The following is a 26,033-nucleotide window of genomic DNA, read 5'->3' as shown; positions in this document are numbered from 1 at the left end:
CAGCTGCGTTTGTTTTTTAAAGATTTCCCCATCCTGCCTAGTCCTTCAGTGCTACTGCAGTAGGCATCCATCCATATCTCTAAAGCACTTATCCTGTGCAGGGTCACAGAGGGCTGGAGCCTATCCCAAATGCCAGCATGCAGTCGACAAAAGGCAATGTGTAGCATAGAAAGGTTGCCAGTATATCACAGGCTGCTGCAGGAAACACTGCAATGCAACATCTATGTTTTAAGTTCAACTTAAAGGACACACTTTATTAAAGAAAAGTGAATCCAAAGTTCTACTAATGCAGGTAATCAGTTATGACTATTACATTCTAGATGATGTTTTTCCCATTATGTATGGTGTATTCAAATGTAATGGATTGTGGTATGGGCTACTGTTTGGGAACAATACTACAATTTTCAAGATTTAGTTTAAGATAAATAAGGACTACTGTACATCCACCACTTTGTGCTGCAGTAAACAATCATACAACCAAAGTCCATCATGTAGCAGCACACTTCAATAACAGTCTGAAAACATTGAAGCAAACAGATATGTTGGCTTCGAAATCAAGGTTTGTTTGCTAGCTTTGTCTGTGTCCATGTGGTTTATTGAAACACCTGTTTCTGTTGGTTATCCAACAGTATTCTGTGAAACCAAGAACGTTATTGAAGTTGATGTGTTAAGCTGAGAAGAAGTGAAATGGCACACCAACGCAACAATACGACTTAACAAAACAATTGTTTTCAGCACTGAACATGGGACTGATGAGCTTCTTCCTGTTTCCCCCCCTTACTCCCTTAACCTCTATACAGAGCACCTGAAGTTGCCGTTGGAGGAATACATGATGCGTATGCCCAAAGTTCGCATCATGAGGACCAAGAAGAGGGAGGGGCTGATCAGGACTCGCCTGCTGGGAGCCGGTGCTGCTAAAGGAGAAGTCATCACCTTCCTGGACTCTCACTGTGAGGCCAACGCCAACTGGCTTCCTCCACTGCTGGGTGAGAAATACAAAACCACATCAGTCATACAAAGTGAATTCAATTTGCTTTTACAATAGTTAACAATGTGAGGCTTTTCCAGCTGATCTACATCCTTGGTAGTTTTCTATGAGAGGCCGTCTAGCTCACAACTCATACTTGGTCTTACAAACAATATCAGAATCTCACAAATACACCATTAAACTATTTTATACATATTGCTAAACACTTTTACACGCACAATCATACTCTCTTTCACACACTTTTGTCTGGGCCATAAATCAAACTTACTTACAGTCATTGCTTTCTGACGGACTTGACCCTTTTACTCTTCAGGTTGCATAGGGGAAAATAGTAGCAGTCTACTGCCATTGTGGGCGGTGTCCGTCAAGCTAAAAACGTAGAGCCTTTTCAATGAAACTCACTTCCAAGGAGGAAATGACAGTATGTTAAAGACGGTATGATACTGTGTGTGAAAGAGTCTGGTGGTGTACATGTGAGATTCTGATATTGTTTGTAAGACCAAGTATGAGTTGTGAGCTAGACGGCCTCTCATAGTTTTCCTTCAATCTCTATATTCACAGTAAAGTTGAAAAAAAAAATATCACTCAAGGCCTTATGCTGGACACAAGGTCAAGAAAAGGCCATATTTTGTGTAGTCATAGATAATGACTACTATGTGGCCAAATCCCTTGACCATGATATTTTCATAAAGTCCCTGGCTGCTTTTCTTCAGGAATTTCCTTTTATTAAAAAATAACAAACAATAATTTTTTAACCAGACTACAAACTCAACTCCAAGCCCTGCACATTAGCTGAACAAACTGTGTTTTTTTTTAGACCGAATCGCCCAGAACAGGAAGATCATCGTGTGTCCGATGATCGATGTGATCGACCACGACAACTTTGGCTATGACACACAGGCAGGGGATGCCATGCGAGGGGCGTTTGACTGGGAAATGTACTACAAACGGATACCCATCCCTCCGGAGCTGCAAGGGGACGACCCCAGTGAACCGTTCGAGTGAGTAACAAGAGTGTGTTTTGTCTATCAGTTATAGGATAATTTATTTTATTGTCCACCTAAAGGTTATACTTGAGGATCCCTTCTTTTTCTTGTTTCTGCTGTTGTTATCTTTATCATGCCAGGATAACTTTTTCTTGAGTTAACACACTGTACTCTTTGTCATATATCGTTGAGTCATTTAATGTATGTGACATCTGTAGCACTTAATAGATGTGCTGTACAGAAGAAGTTGTCAACTAATGCACCCCTACCTCCCTTACCTTGATGTCACAGATGTGTGTAGTTGGTGCGGACAGTTTGAAAGCCATTGTTTGATTACTTTTGACCTTTTATCTGAGAACCCAGCAGGGGGGGTAATCCATTATGCTCTAACCAACACTCAGTTCAGTGGAAGTCAAACACCCCCTGAGCAACCACTTCACTGCTGCACTGCAGTGCTCTTCTTACTGTAGACACTGTGTCAACACATGAATTAAACATTTAGCTTAGTGATGGTCCTACTTACAGCCATAACATGTTCCATGTGGAGCAACTACAAACAGGTGGCAAATGCCCATTTGTGATTCTTTTTTTGTTCCTTTATTAATATGTAACATTTGCATCGTGTGTACTTGGTTATTGGTAACAGCAAATCACTTTGATTTACTAACAGATAATGAAATGTCCCAACATGGCCTTCACCCCCTTGTTCCCCCTTGTTGCCCCTTGTGTAGTGTTGCAGTGGGGGAAGGGAGGATTGAAGAAATGCATTGTTTGTGTCCTATGCTTACTATGGAAAACAATATACCTACATTTAAAGAGTGAAATTTGATTTACTTCAGGGATATTCGACAATAAAATCATTCTGAGGGTAATTAGGGCTACACAGTGTGTTGCTTTTGTAAATGCAATGTGAGCTTTTCTAATTAACACAACCCAAAACGTTTCTAAAGCTGTTAGCTTAATTTACTCTGCTTCACGATGTCTCAGCGGTAGTTAAGTCCATTCCCCTGCAATGTTTCAAACTGATCCTTTGTGCTTAAATGTATTCCAATTTGGATTTAGACCAATTTGGAATGCAATGAGTTGTTATTTCAGGCAAAGTCAATAACCTCTGTGCTATTTGACTGCAGCTGCCACGCAGAACTGTATTTCAGCCAGTGAGAATCCAGCACTCTAAAACAGACATGATCAAATCAAATGTTTATTTTTATCATATTAATGTTTTACTCACTCAAACCCTTTTTATCGGCTTCACGGTTTTTGACCGGCATAACATATTGGAAAATTGTAGCTGCTGTTTCTAACTAAGACCAAACCCTGTAAACCCTATCTGTAAATATGCTGATATTGAATATACAACATTATTGTGCGTGTGACACGGATATGTTGTAGAAATAAAACTGAACAAATGCCAGAGGGAAGAGGTGTTTGTAATCCCTGTTGGATTCATTTAATCATCTTCACCCTTGGAGAAGGAAAACTGCATATACCTGGCTATTATCACCACGGGAACAGTGTCTGTGCTCAGTGCTCATGAGGCATGGGAAGACCCCGGATTCGTTTCTCACTCCTGACAGTACAGAAGCTGCCCTGCTTGCCTTTAATTCATCCTCCTCGGGGATGACTTTGGCGGCAGCAGACTTCCTGCTGACCGCCTGCCTCTGACTTCTGCCTGATGAAAGGCCCGTTACTATGCCAACCTTGTGTACCTACAAGAAAATAACCTATTATGATATTTCTGGACTGTGCATTTTCGTGGGGAATTTCTATTTACAAACAATGTTTTTCTAACCAGACTACAAACTCAACTCTAAGCCCTGCACATTAGCTGAAGAAACTGTGTTTTTTTAGACCGAATCGCCCAGAACAGGAAGATCATCGTGTGTCCGATGATCGATGTGATCGACCACGACAACTTCGGCTATGACACACAGGCAGGGGATGCTATGCGAGGGGCGTTTGACTGGGAAATGTACTATAAACGGATAAAAGAAAATAACCTAGTGTGATATTTCTGGACTGTAGAGGAATGCATTTTCGTGGGAATTTCTTTTGTTTATTGGTTGCTAAGATCAGTGTTGCATTCATTGAGTCAAAGTAAGGCATGTTGTTCTCGCAGTAAACTTAACTTAGTTCTCTTAAATAATCAAAATAAGGGAAATTAACAAGCTATGAATATCATGACACCAAAATGACTTAAAAATCATTTCGGATTTGCAACCATACGATATACTGTATGCATGGAAAATAATGATTACAATTGCCTGACAGTAATGTTTCTACAACAAAAAACATACATGTACTTGATAGAAACCTTTTCATAATGTATAACTGACATTGTCTTTCATTGTAGATTTATAGAAAATTCAGAGGTTTGGAACCAACTAAAACCACAACTTGCAGATTTATGATTGTTTCTCGTGGAACTATAACTGGAAGTATAGGTGGTTTCCTTACAAGAAATAAGAGTACATCTGTGTGTGTGCAGCTACAGCACACCTGAGGCAGAATAAATGGAGCAGCAGGTGCAATGAAGTACAGCAGCGATACAACAGCTAACAAGCCGTGCACTCAGCGGCACAGAGCTTGTCAGACAGAAGCCACAGCGCTCCATAGTGGGTTAATTGGTTCTGCTTTGTTCAGTGCATCTTCATTATCTGGTTAGAAATTGGGCCACCATAAATACATGAACTCTGACTTGCTTTCAACGTCTCGTGTCTGTGTTGTATTCTGCAGGAGACTTGGCTTTACAACAGCTACAATGGATTCTAACATAGTCACAGCAAAGAGAATACATACATGCATAACAAACACTCATGAAGCACAATACAATATTCCACCTAAGATTCATTCATTGTGAAGCATATAAAACCATGTAAGCAAAATTGGGAACATATTGCAATGGAAATCTGAGAAAATGATATTCAGGAGGAACTATTTAGAGCAACACTAACGGACACAATCATTTGGTTTGTCTGGAGCTTTTAGGTTTATCAATATGAACAGTAATATTTTGAAACTGAAATCATTTTCTTGACTTTTTGCTTTCACTTATTGTCAAGACCATTCTTTTCAGTGAAAGAAAATCACAATAGGTAACATTAGACTATACAATCATTGAGACATTGAGCACCTATCGTCGTATTTTTATTTTCACAGCTTTTTCAGTTGTGATAACACAAAGGACGTTTTTAAGGTTGATTTTGGATTGTCTTCTTGCTTTGTTTGATCCATCTCTGTTCCTATGACTCTGATAAAGTGCTGAGCTTCAAAGTAGTCTTGCAGTAGATTGTGAGGAAATCTTACATTTATAAATGTATATGGCAAGTCAAAAGTGGAAGGTAATGTTGCCGCTCTGCAGATCAGTTTTACAAATCTGTTGTGATTTTCCTGCAGGTCACCAGTGATGGCAGGTGGACTGTTTTCTGTGGACAGGAAGTGGTTCTGGGAGCTGGGAGGATACGACACTGGTCTGGAGATCTGGGGAGGAGAACAGTACGAGATCTCCTTCAAGGTAAACACGTTATCAAATGTTTTGATTTACAAATGAATGTTTTCTACAAATACAACATCTTTGTACCTGTTTTTTTAGCTCTCTGTCATTTCATCAGGATCATACACTTAATTATAATAAAATATGTCTCCTTAGAAAGTTTCTCGAACCAATAACATCATGCTCCTTTCTTTTGGTTTCTGTCACATCTATAACTACAACGATACTCATAGTGTGCAGACCATTACGAAGGCCGTCTCCTTGAGTGTAAAATATTGTGTGTATATCCGCCGAGTGTTTGAGATCCACTCCACCATTTAATGGGTTCTTTGTTGACGAATAAACTATCAAACCGGAACAAAAACATCACCTTGGCAGAGGTAATGAAAGCTTCATGTTTCTCTTCGCTCGGGCCGTTTGTTGTACTTGCAAAACAAGGACACTCTTTGTTTTGTTTTTGAGGGTCTATTTCTGATGTTCTACTATAAATGTATTTGCTCATCCCTCTGGTCACTTTTTCTTTGACATTTTAAGTAGCTCATAAAACATGACCCAAAATCAATGACACAGCTCAAAGAAGACTAAAATATGATGACTGATTCAAATACACTGAAGGTCCCTTATTTGTCCCTGATAAAATAAAATCAAAGTTTTTTGTAGACGCATTCATTATATTAAGAGCATGCATTGTTGCATAGCTGAGGTCTTACAATTACTTTTTGGGGTCTCATTACAGAAGAATGTTTCCAAATGTACACCAAAAACACACTCTTATTTTATACTTGTATTCTTTTTAACAAAATAATGAATTTCTAATGGGTTGGCTGTTTCCTATTGGTTTTATTAACCATGACCACAATCTTTCCCTGACCTTTACCAATTCGTTTGTGTGCCTAAGCCTAACCAAAACGTAGTCATAGCTGTGGTGGATCATATAATTAATATATGTATTGAAGCTTTTTATCTTGTAAAAAGTAATTACTGAGATAATATTCCATACCAAGGTTATTACTTTTGGCCATGATTTTTACGTTATACAATTTTGCTATCAGCACATGTCTAGCTGTGCCTCTTAACCCTACTTACTGCCCACAGATATTCAATTTGGTGTCCTTTTTTATTAAGATCCCCATTAGATGATACATCACAGACACCCAGTCTCCTGAGGTGAAGAGATTAACAGGCTTTCATACTAATCCTTACAACCAAACTCCTGCTCCCACGGACAGCCTACCTCTGCTGGCATATGAAACACAATCGCCTCATTGGTACAGCTAATCTAAAGCTCCATCCTGGTCACACTGGTATGGGAACATCAAGCCTTTCCAGCTCACACAGTGAATTCATGTCAGAAATTCAGGCATACAGAGCCCAGTGGCAATATGACCTCACATGCAGAGCGAGGCATACAACTGATGGTGGATTTTCTATATCGTCATGGCAGATAGGAGTTTCAGTTCTGTCCATCATCAGACACAGAGCTGCTCTGGGGGCAGAAATAATTAAACCTCTATGGATGGAGCTAAAAAAGAGTAAAAGTAAGCTACTGTTGGAAGAAGAAAACTTTTCTTACAGCATACAAGAACACATTTTATGTTGGTATTCATTTCTGTAGCATTCAAAGGTTTGGATAGATAGTAGGCTACTTAGATCAACCTTACAGTATTAGCCAGTGATATGCTTGAAAATAGATTGTTGCTACCATGAAAATGCACTGGTTTTCCAATCCTTGTTTCTATTAATACACTTTCAAACAGTCCAAATGGGATAAAAATGAAGTTAATGGTTAATTACAAGTGGACTATTTTACATTCTGTTATTATCAAGTTAGAATGAAACCAAGCCAACAATTAAACCTACATTACACTCCTGTTTCTTCCTGACTTTGGTTAGGTCATTATTATTCAAGTAGCTGAAGCAACCATATTACCAGAGCCACTGAAAACATTACACTGTATGTGCTTGTGTTTTATTTATTCAAAAAACATCAATAGACATAGCTCAAGTTGCATTTTAAGTCAATGATGGATTTTGTGTTGCAGCAATATGTTTTATTCATGCAGTCGAAGTGAATTCTGTTGTTCTGTAGTTTCTCTCTATTGGGTGAGCTGAGTAGCTCCACTTGAGTGATCTGAGTAAGTTCTGGTTGTGGTGCCAAAAGTTAGAAACATTTCAAATGATATGGAAGCAAGGAGTTTTTAAACAAGGCTTCATAAAAAGGCCACAATAGCCTATTCCTGCTGGACTCTAGTTTTTAGCTAAGGAATAAATAAGTTTGTCGTGAGAAAGGTTAGAAGGTCACTTAAACCTTTGGGAACATCCTCTCGGGACAATACTACTTAATTACAATACTTGTTTAATCCCCTACATCCCCAGATAATAGACCTCATATTTCCTCTTTGATTCCTTAACCATGGCAACTGACGGAATCTCCCTCACAACTCGTCAAATACCGATGGCTTTGTTAGAGGCCGAACACTTCAAATAATAGTGGCTTTGAATCCTACCCTCAGTTCATCAAGTAACACGAACGGATGTTACTTTATGTTTGAAACATGATTTTTTTTAAAGATAAACGCAATAGTTAACAAGAACAACAGTTACTGCTGTTTCCATGCATTTATTTTCTTGATTTTAATGTTTACATGAGCAACAAATGTTTTGGCTAATACGACTTTTGCATTTGGTTAAACAATGTGTAAAATATGTTAAGATTGACTTGTTAAGAATTACATGAATTGCGGTCATCGTTTAAATTGGACCGCATTAACATTAGCACATTACCAGTCTTCCCGACCCCTCAAAGCACTTTTAAACATACATGTAATTCCCATATTTCCACACACTTACGGAAGCAGAGTCTGCCATAGAATGTGACGCCTGCCTACGGAGACTTACTTTGTGAAAGTCCTGTATTTGTCTGACTTTGTTGTTGCAACGGATTGAGCCTTTGCTTTGGCCTGTATAGTGAATCATTTTGGGATGCGATCGTCCTTCATTCAAAACACCCTACCCAGCCAGTACAATCACCTTTTCTATAAAGTTCCAAGGCGGCCTTCCTGTTAGGTCAGACATAATGCTACATACTGTAACCTCTCTTGATAAGGTTACATAGTGTTATGTTTATTAAAAATAGTGTGTAGCGCCATCTGTTCACACATGTAAATGAGTTGAACTCAAACTTAAGTCAGGTCATGGCAAGTGGACATGAGGTTGATCACTTTCTTTGCAGCCCCTTTGAACTCTCCTCGAAATCATATGTAAAATATGTATATTTTATGTTTAAATAGACTCCCCCCATGTTCATGAACTTGCACTATCTTCAGCATGCCTCTAACCTTCAAATGGCTTAAATCGTATTTACATTATAAGGGCTTTACTGTGCATAGAGAACAACCCGACACCTCTTTCTTCCGTTACTAAGCTTGTTTGTTTTCATGTTTAAATCCACCTTTTCATTTCCCTCCATTTTTTATTTTGCTATTGTCTTTAAAACAAAACCTTTTTTCCATCTTGCCTGCTGTCTCTAAGTCTTCCTCTCATTGTCTTCCCCTTCATTGCCACCCTTTCTTTCCAAAGGTTTATTTTCAACCAAGAAAGCCAAGAAAGAGAATTACCACTTTTGTCATTATTGGAGGTTTAAAAAGATAAGCCAGTGCTAGATGTCTCCTTTATGCAAAATTGAAAAGGTAAAGGGAAATAAACAAAATACAATTACTGTTAAATAGGATTTTTAAAAACTAAATACAAGCACATTACTGTGCTTAAAACATATATCCTAATGTAATTTAAATATTTCAACAAGACACCATGCCTTGTTTTCCAGTAAAATGTGTGTTGCAGTTGCCATTTTTTCAAATATCAGCAACATGTATACAATGTCATAAAGGACTAAAAGGGGCCCTATTATGCTCATTTTCAGATGTTTGTGCCTCTACTGTGACATGTTTACATTTTAATGTTAAAAAGTGCTCTATTTTTCTCATACTGCCTGTGCTGCACCACCTCTTTTCACCCTCTGTCTGAAACCAGAGCCCAGTCTGCTCTGATTGGTTAGCTGGCCGGCTCTGTTATGATTAGTCAACCGCTTAGAGATGTCCCGCCCCTTAGCCTATCACGTCCAATGTGTTTGAGCGCTAGCCAAAGAAGTGACTTGTGCTTTCTTTAACCCTCCTATTGTCTTTGTTTCCCCCCCTTACTTTGGTGTTTGCGGTCAAATTTGACCGGTCCTGTTTTAACTGCTATTACATTAACACAAAAAACATTCTTCATCACCAAATTTCATTTAACACCCTTTCAAACTGTATATATTGTATCAGACTACTGGTATACATGAACAACTGCAGTAAATATACAAAGAATAGACACCGAACATGTATTGCGTGTGCCAGATAGATCCATGTGGGGGGATGGGCACATAAGAGCGGCATATGTATCAAATTGTTCTGTGTGTGTGTGAGTGTGTGTGTGTGTGTGTGTGTGTGTGTGTGTGTGTGTGTGTGTGTGTGTGTGTGTGTGTTTTATCTGATCCGGATGGTTACTAATTCCTTTTCTTTATGGGACCACCATGGGTGTTACAAAGTTGACTAAATCATCCACAATGCAATGAAAGTGGTGGTCAGCAATTTTATATGTTCAATTGTCTACTGTGAAGGATATCATAAAGCCTTAATGCAATTGAATGTAAAACAAAAAAGTTATGATTTATGAAAGTAGTAAATCGGTCAGATTTGACTCGAAGACAACAGGAGGGTAATCTGACTCTGCTGCTCAGGTGAAGTGAGGTCACCATCATATCTTAATATGTTTGTGGTGTCTTCTTTTCTACTTCCATTATCCTTTCATTTTATCTTGATTGCCTCTCCCTTCAACATACACTCTTCTCTCCTTTAAGTCTCCCAGGATTTATAAGCCTGTTAGAACCACTGTACTTCATGCCTCTTTCTTCTTAGCCATCAATCTCCTGCTCGTCTCCTTGATCGTCTCCTAACCTCACCTTTCTTCTACCTTTCCACAACTTTGAATGTTTAGATGGAAAAAGATTCTATATGCATATAAATCAGTCTGATTAAAAAGATCTTCCTCTCTTTCTGCATGTCCCTGTAGGTTTGGATGTGTGGTGGTCGGATGGAGGACATTCCTTGCTCGAGGGTAGGACACATCTATAGGAAGTACGTCCCATACAAAGTCCCTGGTGGGATCAGCTTGGCGAAGGTAATTCTTCACACTGTACTGTATGCCTTCACGGATCATGACACAATACAATACAGCAGATCAGTCACAGATTGTATGTGTACTTTAACAGTCTACAACAGGGGTGCAGTGTCAGTAATGCTGTCTATTATATATTATTCACCACACAACATTGGATTACATTATATTGTAAGTAGGACACATCTATTATAATGTTAGCAGCTCAAATCAAAGCATAATGGATCCATATTTGCTGATACATTCAGGGCCTATATGTTTGATAATCATATAGCATGGCACACTTGCAGTCTGACACTTGAGTAACCCGTCTAATTTTTGTTACACATTAATACAGTTTTAGGGCTTAAAGTGATCTCAAAAATATATAATATAATATAATATTGGTAAAAATTGAATGCTGCAGAGATATCCTGACATTCAGTGCATTTTATTGACCAAGCTTCACAAAAAATGTGATCTTAGGCTACCTATGATGCAGCTCAATATAGTCTTTTTTATTGGACAGGGCCAACCGTATAAAATCCACATTGTTAAATTGCAATGTTCCAAGTCTATAATCCGGTCTGTTAATACAATTAAAAAATGTCATACCCAATCCAAGGCTTAACCCTGATAACATCTTCAGGGGTTGTTTTGTGAGACTTTAAAATGCTCCTATAGAACCACATACAACATCACAGTTGCACATGCTGATTGGCAAAGGAAGTGATAATATTACTGCTATTTCTTACTGGAGGACTGCTTCATTATTATATTTTCCATCTATCTGGTCTGCATATTACAAGTTCTTTATCAGGTATTATGAAGTGTATGTATGGCAGAGACTCCCTGGCTCATTAACAGCAACAACACAATAGTCCTATTTTATTAACAGTTCCTATTTGTGTCTTTTGAAAAAGTTATTATCGGTAAGGTTTCTTGATTGGAAAATACATGAAGCAAAATCCAATTATGCTCTTGCAAAATTAAAAATACCATCTTATCAGCCAAATAGATGTATACAGTATTAGTTTCCTGCAGTATTCACACACAGGGCTGTTCAGCATTTAAATTAGGGTTTTATTTAGTCTACGAACCAGAATAAATATAGCATTGTTGGCTTTGTGTGAAACCAAATATACTTCAGCTCAGGACATTTTTAGATATTGGAGTACAGGGATTTGGAAAAGTCATTTCTATGCAAGCACACACACACACACACACACACACACACACACACACACACACACACACACACACACACACACACACACACACACACACACACACACACACACACACACACACACACACACACACACACACACACACACAGAGCACAGAGCACAATATAAAAACAACTGTTGTGTCCTTGAACAGCACTGCAATGAAACTGAACCGAAATAAACTGAATACATTAAATAATGAGACGAAGTGAATGATCTCATTAAGCTAAAGTACACAAATGAAAGGGTAGATAAACATACATAAGGAATGTACACTCGCCATCACATATATTATACACTCACACACAGGTACACACGTTGTTCTACTGTGAGCTAGTCTTACAGTGGGGCAGTATAATAAAATGGTGTAGTTTTTCTAAGTACTCTCCTCCAGTCTGAAGAACACTTTACAGTCAAGTCAACTCTACAAACAAAAGACCACCAGACGATAAAGGCAGCAGTATGCAGTGTGTTCACTATTTACAACGTACAGTATATGCGTTGCAGGTGTTACTGTGAAGAATGAGCTTAAGTTTCTTTGTTCCCTGTATGCTTCAAAGTAGCTACACGGAATAGGAAATGGTCTATAAGTGCTAAATCCTCTAGGGTGTATCCTAACATTCATTCTGTATGCCTCTGTATACCTGGTACTCACCTCAGTATTCAACTGAAGGAAGCCGGAATTTGTTTTGACTTTTTATTCTGAATACCTTGACCTCAGTAGAATGCTAATGGTCCTAAATCAACCTGATTATAAGGGATGAAAGAGAACATTTATATAAATATACTACCAATGAAGGAAGTCTTGCTCCCTGCATATATTTGAAACTGCTGTTAAAGAGTTAGATGTTTTTATTTGTTATCATTCTACAAATGTTTTCTTTTTTATCAAAGTGCTAAAGCACTCCACTTAGAAGTGCATGTTTAGTATCAACAAGGTCGGCTCTAATTCAGTTGGCTCAAAATGGATTTCAATGGAAAACACTTTTTACAGTTGCAGCAAAGTCATAAAATAAATACTGATATGTAGGGTTATTTCAAAGCAGGGTCAGAAAATGGATGCCATTGTAAGCTCAGGCTCTCCGAGGAACATCTACACTGCTAACAGCAGACCATCTAAACATTTATGTGCACAAAACAGTCCAAAGATGTTCCAAAACATTTTCTTTGTTGCCAGGGACTGTGGGATTGTGTGCTTATGTGTGGTAGGCTCATAGAGAGTCTGGCAGAATGTAAATGCCTGCTAAGAAAACTCTGCTGTAGTGAAAGAATATGTCTGGATGACTCTTTTATTTCAGAACCTGAAACGTGTGGCAGAGGTGTGGATGGATGAATACGCCGAATATGTCTTCCAGCGTCGGCCTGAATACCGTCACCTGTCAGCAGGAGACATGACGGCCCAGAAGGAGCTGAGGAACCGCCTCAACTGCAAGAGCTTCAAATGGTTTATGAGCAATGTGGCCTGGGATCTGCCCAAACACTACCCAATGGTGGAGCCTCCAGCAGCTGCATGGGGAGAGGTAAGGATTAGTTTACGAAACTAGGATGGATAAGATATTAGAAAGTACCACATCTCTAGTTTCTGAACACAACAGTAAATTAAACTTTATCAGCAGAGCACATGTTAGTGATCTAATGCACACCTGACTGACAGGTGCCTGGGAGAATGAAGTCATCTTATAATAAGGCAATGTACAGTACTCCCATCCACTCTCAGCACTAACAGGGTTTTTAAAAGTTAGTTCAACTTTGCAATAGTTGAGAAATACAAAATAATGTCTGAAAAAGGAGGAAATTAATGTTAACTGCTCATTAGCTTAGAGAAAAGTTTAAACTGTATTTTTATCCTCTGTTGGAAAATGTCAGCAGTTTCTACCGCCCCTTAAATAATATGGAAAACATTTTTAAAGGCCTAAAGGCTACTTCCCCAACTCTGTTTCTCGGAAGACCAAACAGTTTAAAGTGAATATACTCACCATGACCATACTGTGAACCAGTGGCGTAACAAGGTTGTGATTGGCCCCGGTGCAAATATTGTTTTGGGGCCCCCCCCCCCCCATCGCCCCAAACATAAGCGCACACTGATAAGCTCACACACGCGCGGACATACACAACCACTCAGAAGCGCCACATACATGTAAGCTATCAACAACAGCCTGCCCTGGCCTCAAACCACCACAGCCTGACAACGGCACAGCGAACTAAGAAGAGGATTACACCTGTTTCCTTGATGTTTGTCTCTGGGGAATGGGCCGGTAGGCCTACATGGACCGGTTGCTATAATATAGCTTTTGATCTTGGCGTCGGGGGTCTCAATAGCGCCATAGAGTCCCCTATCGGTTGGGGCCCTTGGGGGAACTGTTGGACCACCGCCGGGCACAGCCAAATCCAGCCTCTCCTTCTGGCTGGCTGGAGAAGAAGGTTGCACAGCCACGGATACAGCTTCACTTGTGGAGCTAGATGGCAATGATGGTGGTGAGGCAGGTGAGCTATCGTTAGCCTCCGGCTCCGGCTGCCGCTGCACGTCAACATTGCTAACGTTAGCGCTCGATTTCGAGGACGATGTATGACAAAAAAAACAGTCTAATTTTGTCTGTTTAGCTGTTACATCGCCTTGTTCTCTCTTGTCCTTTCTCTTTTGAGCGCCGCTCTTTGGTTTGCTGTACATTATAAATGGAAGCTATTACATTTTTTATAATGCTGCCGAACTTGCTGCAGCTATCTACAGTACAGTACAGGTTGATTAAACGGTTCGCTCGTCACGCAAGGTATCACATGACATGAAAGGGAGCAAGGTCATTGGACAGACAAATTACAAATTAATTGAGTTTGCTTGGTTACTTTGATCCATGCGTCAGGTTGGGACAGATTAAAGTAAATGCCGAAGTAGTGGCTGGAATGATTAACATATTTAATGGGACCTATACTGTGTTTTTTTGAGGCTCCACGTGATTTTGTGTATGTGTTTTGTAGATACGGAATATGGCCAGTGGGATGTGCATGGAGATCAAGCACTTTGTGTCAGGAAGCCCCATCCGCCTGGAGAGCTGTGTGAAAGGGCGGGGCGAGGTGGCCTGGAGCCATGGACAGGTGATTGGCAGATTGCTTGACCCTAATCACTTTGATTTCATTCAGCATGCTTTACAATCTGTACCACATGTCCCACACTAGCCTCATATCCTCAATTCAAATAAGGAACATTCCACATAGAAACACTGTGATAGGGCAAATGGAAAATGTGGAAAGAGCAACAGAGGAAGGAAACAGTGTGATGTTTTTTTTACAGTTGAGATGTGTTCCCTGCAGGTGTTAACATTTGGTTGGAGGGAGGATATTCGGGTGGGTGACCCCATGCACACAAGGAAGGTCTGCTTCGATGCCGTCTCTCACAACAGCCTTGTCACCCTGTACGACTGTCACGGCATGAAGGGCAACCAGCTGTGGCGCTACAGAGAGGTATGAAGAGGAAAGTGAAAAATATTTGTTTTATTTACAGGTTGCCTCTTCTTGTCTGCCTTCTAACGGTGCTGCTGTTGTGATTTCTGTGGTCACCTAAGCATAATTTGAGTCAGTCAATTACTAATTTCATCATAATGTTGGCCATCTGGTAAACATTTACTGTAATGAATGAATGTGCAAACAAATTCCAGGATGCATAAACAGCAGACGTTACCCTACCCCTGTTCCTGTTTCTTTAAAGCCAGTATGTGATGTGATTCTACCATCGTTCAGCTTATCCTTTTGGCTGCTTTTGTTGTTGTGTATAACGGAACAATTGTGGGGAATATATTTCTGTACATTCAGCAGCGAGAGGGAAATATTTTCCTTAGAAGTTGGTGTAGATCAAACCAGACTTAAGGTATGAGGAATGCCAGTTGTTCTTTTTATAGTTTTTTTTTTCGCACAGAATTAAACATTTGAGCTAAATCCTGACCTCATGTCCTTTCATTAGCTCCAGAGGTATTCTTGTCAAACTGAAAATATTACCTAAAGTTCTGTAAAGTAATCTTTTTTAGTTTGTTTCTTCACCATTTGATCGCCTTTTTCTTTGTTTTGGTTTAATAACAAATCAAAACAAATATCAAATATAAGACCATGGTCCAGGAACAGAAAATAAATTATAAAATAAAACAACAACCACTATTATGGAAAAAAATGGATAATGTTTTTGAAAGAAGTATGGGTTGAGTGGGATTAAATGGTTTAATAATCACAGTGGAACAAATTGTTAACATTTGTGAGAAGATAATGCTTCAAGTTACATCAAGAACAACAATGTACATCCTCTGTATGAATAGGGCTGTTCTTTCTTTACTCTCCTTCCTCCAGGATAAAAGTCTGTACCACCCCGTCAGTAACAGCTGTATGGACAGCAGCCCGAGTGAGCGACGGGTCTTCATGAACACGTGCGACCCGTCCTCTCTCAGCCAGCAGTGGCTGTTTGAGAAAACCAACGCCACCGTGCTGGAGCACTTCAACCGGGGTGCCAACTGAGGCCGATGGACGTTGAGATGAAATGTCTTCCAAAGAAAAAATACACAACATGATGATCACCTTGATCAGGTAAATAATACATGTATTTGACCCGGCTTTCTCGGGAACCAAATGGTGCTGTCAATCATTTTAAAGACATTGTCTACGTTTCTCTTTGCTGCCTTTAAATTCAACCTGGTTCACTGTTTGTTTGTTTTTTCAGATAAGAATGGGAGCTACAAGTGAATACTGTGCTGCTTCAGTAGTATTCTCTGTGGTCCAGCAGAAATCCAGTGTGCCGGCCAAGAAGCAGTAGAGCTGGTCGGACCACACACAGCAACACTCAGAAAACAATCATTCAGCATGAGATTTTGATGAGGGCGAAGGTAAAAGAAAGACACACTTACCTGAGCACCAATGCCACCACAGAGTCAGCCAATCACTAATTTAAAAACACTGAAAAAAACACTGAAAAATATTTCATTGATTGTGTGTATTTTGTTCCCCCCTAGGCTGGGATAACCATGGTGAAGCCTGATTGCCTCTGGAAACACAGAAAACACAGAGCTCTTACAGACTGAAGGTTGGACCTTAAGCATTTCCAAGAGTGAAAAACTCAAACTGTGCTGGATTTAATGGATTGCCTTTTTCTTTGGCCTTTTTTTCACCTTGTGATCTTCAATTGTTGCCTTAACTATTCCAACAATGGGAAATACCTGCTCCTACTCTTTCATCCAAGGTTCGTAAAAGACATATGGCGACATTCTTTGTGCAAGCCAAAACTCTATGGAACCTGGAAAAAACTGCCAAACGTCTTTAATGCAAGTATTCCTGCACAGTGTGAAGATTAATTGCTTTTATAAAATGAACACAATCTTGTACAGACTCGTCTTTAAAGTGCATTTTTTTACTGAACAATAAAGCAACAAAATGAAACAGGTATGTCCCTATTTACTGTATCTCAAGATGATTATACTAGTTTTATTTTGTTCTGTCTGGTATTTTATAGTTAACCTGTTCAGATTCCTAAGAGAGATGTATTCAGCTCCAGTTGTTGTACTTTCTATCAGCACACCGAATATCCTCTTGCGGGTATTATGTTTAATACAATAACTAGAGTCATAGTTCCGACATTTCAGACATTAACTGAAAACCTAGGTCATCAGAGCTGAAGGGTTAGGGTTAGTCCAAATAAAAAACGTTTACAGAATGATCAAATAAGGATTACTAATTTACTTTTTTAACATACACGCAGTTGACAATTCAGGTCCTTCAAATATACACTTATGAACAAGGATATCTTATTGGAAATCTGATAAAACGGAGGTCACACAAACTCATCATCTCTGCTCAGTCTGCAGAGGAAACCTGTACTGCAAGCTAATATTTCCCTTCAAAGGACAGCAGCTGCAGAGGCCCAAAGATTATTTGCCACTTTCAACATTTTATTGACAGAGTGAGTCATCACCCTGTGTGGTATTCAAGTCTGTGGATCTTATTGGCGTCTAATGCCTTCAAAGTCTACCAAACAAACACTGCAGCCACTGCAGAAATGGCTCGAACCATGATCGTTTTGCACGCTCTCTAATTACCAGATATTATATTTTAGTCCACTGGCCTTAATTTATGAATATACATGTGCATCTTCAGAGTTTCACACATAGAAAAACATGCTAACAACTGTGATTATATTAAAGGTAGGGTAGGTAAGTTTGAGAAACCGGCTCGAGATCGCGAGAATTTGAAAATTCACAACCGGAGAAAATCTGCCACTTCCTTATAGAGCCCCTCCTCCAACACACACAAACGCGCACATGACCAATGAGGGCACGAGATAGGTTTGTGCACAGATGGAAGGCTGACAGGCAGGTAGGCCATCCAGTTATTTTAGCGGGGCCGGCTAAAATGATTGGTCGTCCTTTTTACAGTACTACGGCTTCCACAGATGACATTTTTTTATGGATTTTTTGTCAAAGCACTTAAGATATTCATTGCTATCGGGATGTTAAGAGCATTCCAGGGAATATAACAAAAAGTGTATCTCGAGCCGGTTTCTCAAACTTACCTACCCTACCTTTAAGAGAACAACATTGTAAACATCGATCACAGTGGCACATAATGACATCCCAGAATTAAGCATATTGAAAATCCACTTCATACCCTTTATACATGTACTGAGTCATTTTAGCTACAACATACAGCAGACTTAAATTCAACATTTGATTAGAAATGTTGAGGTAAAGGGAAGGGCTGTTCATTGCAGAGGACTAACTGTAACCCTACACTAATTATCTTGACAGTCACATCATTTGTTAGGGTTAGGGTAAAAAAGGCCATCAGTACATCAATGAATCATGGCATGATGCCATTTATTCTTAAAGGAAACCTTTTTCTTGCATATCTTCTCGCCAAACCAAAAATGGAGAAAACTCTTAATTAATTAAAGTAAAGGGCCAGGTTTACCAAAAACAATATCAAAATGTATCTTTATACAAATCTTGCAGTATAATCCAAGATCACTGAAATCTACTACAGTTGTTTTTTCTACAGAAAGATGTCAAGGTTAAATATTTGATGTCAGACTTAAAGGTGGGGTAGGTAAGTTTGAGAAACCGGCTCGAGATACACTTTTTGTTATATTCCATGGAATGCTCTTAACATCCCGATAGCAATGAATATCTTAAGTGCTTTGACAAAAAATCCATAAAAAAATGTCATCTGTGGAAGGCGTAGTACTGTAAAAAGCACGACCAATTATTTTAGCCGGCCCGGCTAAAATAACTGGATGGCCACCTGCCTGTCAGCCTTCCATCTGTGCATAAACGTATCTCGTGCCCTCATTGGTCATGTGTGCGTTCGTGTGTGTTGGAGGAGGGGCTCTATAAGGAAGTGGCAGATTTTCTCCGGTTGTGTATTTTCAAATTCTAGCGATCTCGAGCCGGTTTCTCAAACTTACCTACCCTACCTTTAATGATTGATTATATTGGATGAATGAAATTGCACATGTTAAAAATCACTAAAGATGAAAACACGACAGTGGTCTTATATATTCAACACAACAAAATAAAACAAGAAAGGAAAGGCAGACAATACAAACAACTAAAATAAAATGATTTGGAAGAGAAGTTTTGATTGAATATAATATTGCCATTCACTTTTTTGCTCATCACTGTGAGTGCTATTGAACAAATCTGTGACTGAAACATTGACATCTCAAGCTCTAAACAAATGCAGAGACAATCAGAAGGGAATGTATGGTAATTTCCACAATAACTGGCTCTGGAGCTGTGTGTGTAATGCACTGTGTCGAGTCAATTTTACAAAGAGGGAGACACCCACTGTCACGAAAATACAATTACTAACACATCCAGCACCCCATTCGCCTCGATGATATGATGACCCTACAAATGCACCCACTCCTTCTGATGAAACTTTTATCTTTCATAAAAGGAAAGTACCTTTGCAGAAATAGGTCAAGATGAAAAGCAAATATTAAGCAGGTGTAACCAGGAAGTATTAGTCATATGCAGTACAGTAGATAGGACTGAAAGAGTCCTTAAATTAAATATGAAATGACTACGAGTGAAAGTGCAGTTTCTCTCTTTGGGAAAGGAATTGGTGCTAGTCTGACTATAACCAAACGCTCGTCCTGGTTTTGGATTAGCTCAGTCTGGAGAATGGTGACAGGCCTGCTCTGCTCATAACATCAGTTGAATAATTACAGCTAACCTCCCTCTCCACAGGGCTTCAATGCTATAAACGGCCCGCTGTCAAACACTAATGGTAAATCACGGTCATGGCAGTGTGGAAGTGGCAGGCTGGAGTCACCGGGGACCTGGGAGGACATATTCGGGTCAAGTCCTTTAAGAGGCCTCAGTGTTTAAAAAGGCAGATTGGAGCTGTGTCTACGAGGGTATTTTTATTAGGGTAATACTTTTTTGTATTTAAAGTCATTGTATTTCGTCTCTACATTGCCAAAAAAACGAATATGCACATCAAATGATTTATTTAAAAAAAAAAAGAGGTGACACTTACAGAAAAACAGCAGGCTGAGACACAGCACAACACGCAGCAGCTCACATTGGATTTCTAACCTTCTCTCTTATGAGAAAAACAGCAAAAATGTGTATGCAGATGTGATATTAATTCATTTTCACAACCGCTTTCAAAACAATCTGGGTCCTCACCTAAGCTATATTTACCATCCTAATTGCTTTCCATTCAATCTCTGTGCCCCTGCATGTTAAGCTATCAAACACAAAAATACCAACCAGCCCACATTATAGGCTTGAGGCCAAAGGAGTGATATTTCTCTCGCAAAACCAATTTTTCCTCTTCTATTCATTTACAAAATAACATTATTAGCATGGACAATAATTTGTTTCTCATTAGAATAATTTTTTAACAGTCAAATATAAAAAATAAACTAGTACCTACATATTCAAGGACCTCAGCTATTATTGTAGTAATTTTCACACTCAGGGGAGAGTCTCAGACTCATATACGTCTAATTAAAAGCTATTTTCTTATGTTTCAACAATTTCTATGCATGAACAAAGAGGTACTTGTACTGATTTCTGATTCATCGTGCCCTCCTGATATTTGATGTGTCACGGTTGTCAAAATCATATTCAAATTTTGCTTTAACATCACTGCTTGACTTCACTTTATATATATTTTTTGGCTGGGAAGTGAACATTTTCTTTTCCTCTCCCCATTTTCTTTTCCTCTCCCCATTTTCTTTTCCTCTCCCCAGCATGTCTGAAGCTCACTGACATAGTTAAATACCTGATGTTATATTTGCATAAACCCATTCAACCTGGGTGAGTAATTCACAGACTGGGGCTGCAGAACAAAAACTGCGTTTTGACAGCAACGAGACGGCAACTCATTGTAGTGCAGTCACTGACTCGCTGGCTTGGCTAAACACTGACTTGGCGACACACACATGCTGTTGTCACCTCTGTCTTTGTGCAGATTTATACAGTGTGCTATATATTCTGTTCTAGTAACCTCCACCAGGGCACATTTCAGAAAGCAGCTCAAATACGGGAGCTTAACTGCTCTTTACTGACTCTTTAGATGAGATAAAAACAACATGAAATAAAAGTTTAGAGTTCAAATAATTTTGCAAGTTCCATACTGGGGTTTAGTTGTTTTAATTTACATACTCCAGGCAGCCATTCTTAACTATCAAACTCATTTCATTACATTGTAATAATAAACTCACAAAAACACTAAACTTGCTTGAGTTTAGAATTCCATTACAATGAACATCATGTCTAAATAAACAACAACCATAGCCTGAGCCAAGGAGCAGTTTCGTCAAGAAAATCCCATATACTATATAGGCCATGCAGGCTTTTAAATATGTCCACACAACTCAGCTACATCTTAAACAGTTAAGGTGTGGACTTTAAGTGCAGCCACTTTTTTGTATCTGTGATTTTTTCCTTAAGAACGTAGTTCTAATCTTATTTTTCCTTCTCTGTTTTGAGACACTACAAGTGTGTACCAGAGCAAACAGAAGGAGTGAAGCATACAAAAGCCTGTTACTTTGTTGAGTCTCAACCGATTTGGACATTTTTCTGTCCCCATCTGCTCTCTGTGATCACCTTTACTGTCAAATTAAAATTGTAGTTTTTTGTCTGGTTCTGTGTCTGATGTTAAAGATCTCTATCATGCTATTTTTAGGCATATATTATGGGTACCAGATATATAGAAATATATAAAAAACATATCTATGATGTGTTTTGCTCAAAATACCAAACAGATCATGCATTTTAGACATCCCTCATACCCCTCTATTTCAGCCATGTTAGAGAATGGCTGATCCTCTGCTGGCCCCGCCCCCTTTTGAGCGCAGGCACACTGTGAGTTCTGTGACGAGCAGGCTGTCTGCTCAGATGCAGCTAAATTATGCAGTGATTAAACACCATATCATGTTCCAAACCACTTCAAGGATTATTTCTGAAACAATATGGAGCTGAAATGCTTATTTTCTTTCGGGTTTACTACAAGGTGAGTTCCTTTTTTTATTTCCTGCTTTTTTACACATACTCTCTCCAGTACAGGTTAGCTCCTCTGAGTGTTAGCGATGCTTGATAATGTAAACAAAGACCATTACGTCCAAAACACGTCGGCATTGTTTCTGATAGCGTCGTTACTTATAGGGCCGTCAGTGTAAAGCCAGCCCACATTTCCGATATTAGGCCTACGTCATATCGGACGCAAATCTGGATCAGCTCCCTTTTACCCCCGTTTTTAGCGATGTGGGTACGGAGGAAAAGAGAGAGGGTTTTGTTTTCCAACACTTTGTAAGTTCCCTGGCACACCGGGGACACATATTTGTATTACATCAAAAAGTGCATTTTGCATGATAGGACACCTTTAAACAGCTAAACATTTGCTGCATACAAAACACAGAAGTTAGTATGAGCAGATGTTGCCAGGACAATGTCCTTTTTCTTTTTTAAATAAAACATTTGGTATCATGCTGATGCAGTCGTAAAGTGCAGATTGGCTGCACTGCATAACCACAAAAATAAAACCTGACATGATGTCCCCTTTGATGTATTACTGATCTCAAGTAAGTTTGAAGTCTCTGCAAGTTTTTTTCTTAGTGTACACAAATTAAAGCTCACCTGTTATGCTACATTTGAACACATGGTGAACACATGGTCATTTGAACATATCTATACAAAACATGTCTCTGAAGTGTTTTTCTCAAAATACCAAACAGATCACCCATTGTAGCCATGCCTCATACCCCTCTATTTCAGCCCTGTTACAAAAGTGCTGATTCTGCGTCTGGCCCTTTTAATGTAACCGAGCTGCTGCTGGCCACGCCCCTTTGGAGCGTCTAGCATGAGCTCTCCTCTGTGAAGAGAAGGCTGTCTACCAGCAGAAACTCAGCTAAACGCTGCCGTGAAAACGCCATATTATGTTCCAAACCACATCAAGCATTGAAACAATATGGAGCTCAAACGCTTTCTCTATCGCGGGTTTACCACAAGGACAGTACCTTTTATATCCGGCTTCTTTACACATATTCTCTCCAGTAAAGCGTTAGCTCTGAGTGTTAGCGATGCTTGCTAATGTAAACAAAGACCATATTACTTCCAAAACACGTTGCGCATTGTTTCTGATACAGCGACGTTTCTGATAGGGGTCGATAGGTCGGGCCGTGGGCGGAACATTGCCAGGAGTTCAACGTAAGGCCAGCCCACATTTTAGTAATGTCGTCATGACCGCAGCAAATCTGAATCAGCTCTGTTGTACCCACGTTTTTAGAGATGTGGGTACGGAGGAAAAGAGAGAGGGTTGTATTTTCTGTATTACATGTCAATTGTTAGACGCTTTTATCCAAAGCAACTTACATACTCAATACTATGGGCAATCCCCACAGGAGCAATTTGGGGTGAAGTGTCTTGCCCAGGGACACAACAACATGCTGACTGCAGTGGGGTTTGAACCTGTGACCATCTGAACCCCATACCAAGGCTCTATCCACTGCGCCAAAGCTGGGGAACAATAGTCTTGCAAGGGGGGGGAGAAAGGAGAAGAAGGGGGAAGAAGGGGGAAGAAGGGGGAAGAAGAAAAAGGAGGAAAAAAGAGGGAAAAAGAGAAAGAGAGGAGAAAAAACCGATTCTCTTGCTCCCTGTTTCCCTTCTGTAGCATGTAAAAGTATTTATATACAGAAGTACTTTAATAAAGACCAACAAAGTATGCGTTTGTTGACTAATACACTTGTGTTATGCAGTTAACTATTAACACATTTCTATTAAATATTATATATTTCTAATAAATATTAAGTAAAACGTATCTACTTCTTTCAAGTTTATTACATACAATTATTATTATTTTCTTTATCAGGGATAGTTTTGAAGTAACCAATATGGACCTGTATTGAAGCTCATGGTTTGTGTGCTGTGGATAAATAATGAAATGTAACCATTACATGTAATATGAACTAAGAAGGTATTGGTGTTATAATGTATGTCTTTTAACAAACAAAGAGAAAACCTATAGAAATTCTAAACATAGCACTCCACACAATTATTGGACAGTCACGTACTTGATAGAACCAAACCTTTATTTTAAAGTAGTTCAACTTAATAAAATGTAAAACAACCCTTAAAAGTATGTAAGGTGCAGTATAACAAAATAACACTCTAAATGAGTTTTAACATCAAATAAACATTATCATAAACTTAATAAAATATATACATATCATATATATAAATAAATATCAAACTATACACCGAACTATATACATAAATAAGTGTCCAGTGTCCATGCCTCTGGTGGGGGGGATATACATTTTGTTATGTCCTCCAACCACTGCTCCTTTGGTACAATGTAGTTCACTACTCCCTGTACTGGCTGTGTCCAGTGTCCGCTGTCCCAAACCTCCCACACCTTCACACGTGTTGGGCAGTACTTTGCGGGTCAGTTTGTGGCTGTATGGAGCAGGAGCAGGACTAGGAGCAGGAACAGCAGAGAGAGGCTGGCATTCAGAGCCTGTGGAGCAGCGACCAGGACAGGAACCTGTGAGCTCACTGGTGTAAATATCATGGAGCCCAAAGGTGGAGCAGGGAAGAGCTGCAACACCACCTGTGGACTTGAGGGTGGAGCAGGGAAGAGCTACATCTCCATCTGAGGGCCAGAGGGTGGAGCAGGGAACAGCTACATCACCACCTGAGGGCCAGAGGGTGGAGCAGGGAACAGCTACATCTCCACCTGAGGGCCAGAGGGTGGAGGAGGGAACAGCTACATCACCACCTGAGGGCCAGAGGGTGGAGCAGGGAAGAGCTACATCTCCACCTGAGGGCCAGAGGGTGGAGCAGGGAACAGCTACATCACCACCTGAGGGCCAGAGGGTGGAGCAGGGAAGAGCTACATCTCCACCTGAGGGCCAGAGGGTGGAGCAGGGAAGAGCTACATCACCACCTGAGGGCCAGAGGGTGGAGCAGGGAAGAGCTACATCTCCACCTGAGGGCCAGAGGGTGGAGCAGGGAAGAGCTACATCTCCACCTGAGGGCCAGAGGGTGGAGCAGGGAACAGCTACATCACCACCTGAGGGCCAGAGGGTGGAGCAGGGAAGAGCTACATCTCCACCTGAGGGCCAGAGGGTGGAGCAGGGAACAGCTACATCTCCACCTGAGGGCCAGAGGGTGGAGCAGGGAAGAGCTACATCTCCACCTGAGGGCCAGAGGGTGGAGCAGGGAAGAGCTACATCACCACCTGAGGGCCAGAGGGTGGAGCAGGGAACAGCTACATCACCACCTGAGGGCCAGAGGGTGGAGCAGGGAACAGCTACATCACCACCTGAGGGCCAGAGGGTGGAGCAGGGAACAGCTACATCACCACCTGAGGGCCAGAGGGTGGAGCAGGGAACAGCTACATCTCCATCTGAGGGCCAGAGGGTGGAGCAGGGAAGAGCTGCATCACCTTGCTTTGATGCTTTGTGATCTGGAATGTGACAACAGCGAAGTTGAGGCATTTATTAGAAATGATCTATAGCAGTTAATGTTTCCAGATTTATAACCGAACACATTTATAATAAAAACTAGTTTTTAATGTTATTGTTTATAAGAGAGTTTAACAAACATGGAAATCAAATACACAGTCACGTTATATTTGACCTTTTTGGTTGAGTCAATCTTTAAGAT

At 40.0% G+C, this 26,033-nt stretch overlaps 1 protein-coding gene across 1 annotated transcript in view; it reads left to right on the top strand.

Moving 5' to 3' along the window:
- LOC117490490 (polypeptide N-acetylgalactosaminyltransferase 10-like) overlaps positions 1-16,968 on the top strand; it is a 58,806-nt gene extending 41,838 nt beyond the window's left edge. The window contains exons 5-14 of the mRNA XM_034140249.1: positions 801-986; positions 1,806-1,989; positions 5,371-5,488; positions 10,574-10,681; positions 13,185-13,406; positions 14,860-14,976; positions 15,193-15,342; positions 16,216-16,449; positions 16,583-16,745; positions 16,872-16,968. Coding sequence (XP_033996140.1) covers positions 801-986; positions 1,806-1,989; positions 5,371-5,488; positions 10,574-10,681; positions 13,185-13,406; positions 14,860-14,976; positions 15,193-15,342; positions 16,216-16,380 — 1,250 coding nt within the window. The 3' untranslated portion in view covers positions 16,381-16,449; positions 16,583-16,745; positions 16,872-16,968. The remainder of the gene's footprint in view (positions 1-800; positions 987-1,805; positions 1,990-5,370; positions 5,489-10,573; positions 10,682-13,184; positions 13,407-14,859; positions 14,977-15,192; positions 15,343-16,215; positions 16,450-16,582; positions 16,746-16,871) is intronic.
- Positions 16,969-26,033: the final 9,065 nt, after the last annotated feature.

Source organism: Trematomus bernacchii, unplaced genomic scaffold, assembly GCF_902827165.1.
Source record: "Trematomus bernacchii unplaced genomic scaffold, fTreBer1.1, whole genome shotgun sequence".
In the NCBI taxonomy this organism is placed as follows: domain Eukaryota; kingdom Metazoa; phylum Chordata; class Actinopteri; order Perciformes; family Nototheniidae; genus Trematomus; species Trematomus bernacchii.
Note: the sequence above shows the minus strand (reverse complement) of the source record. Positions and strands in the feature narration are given on the sequence as shown.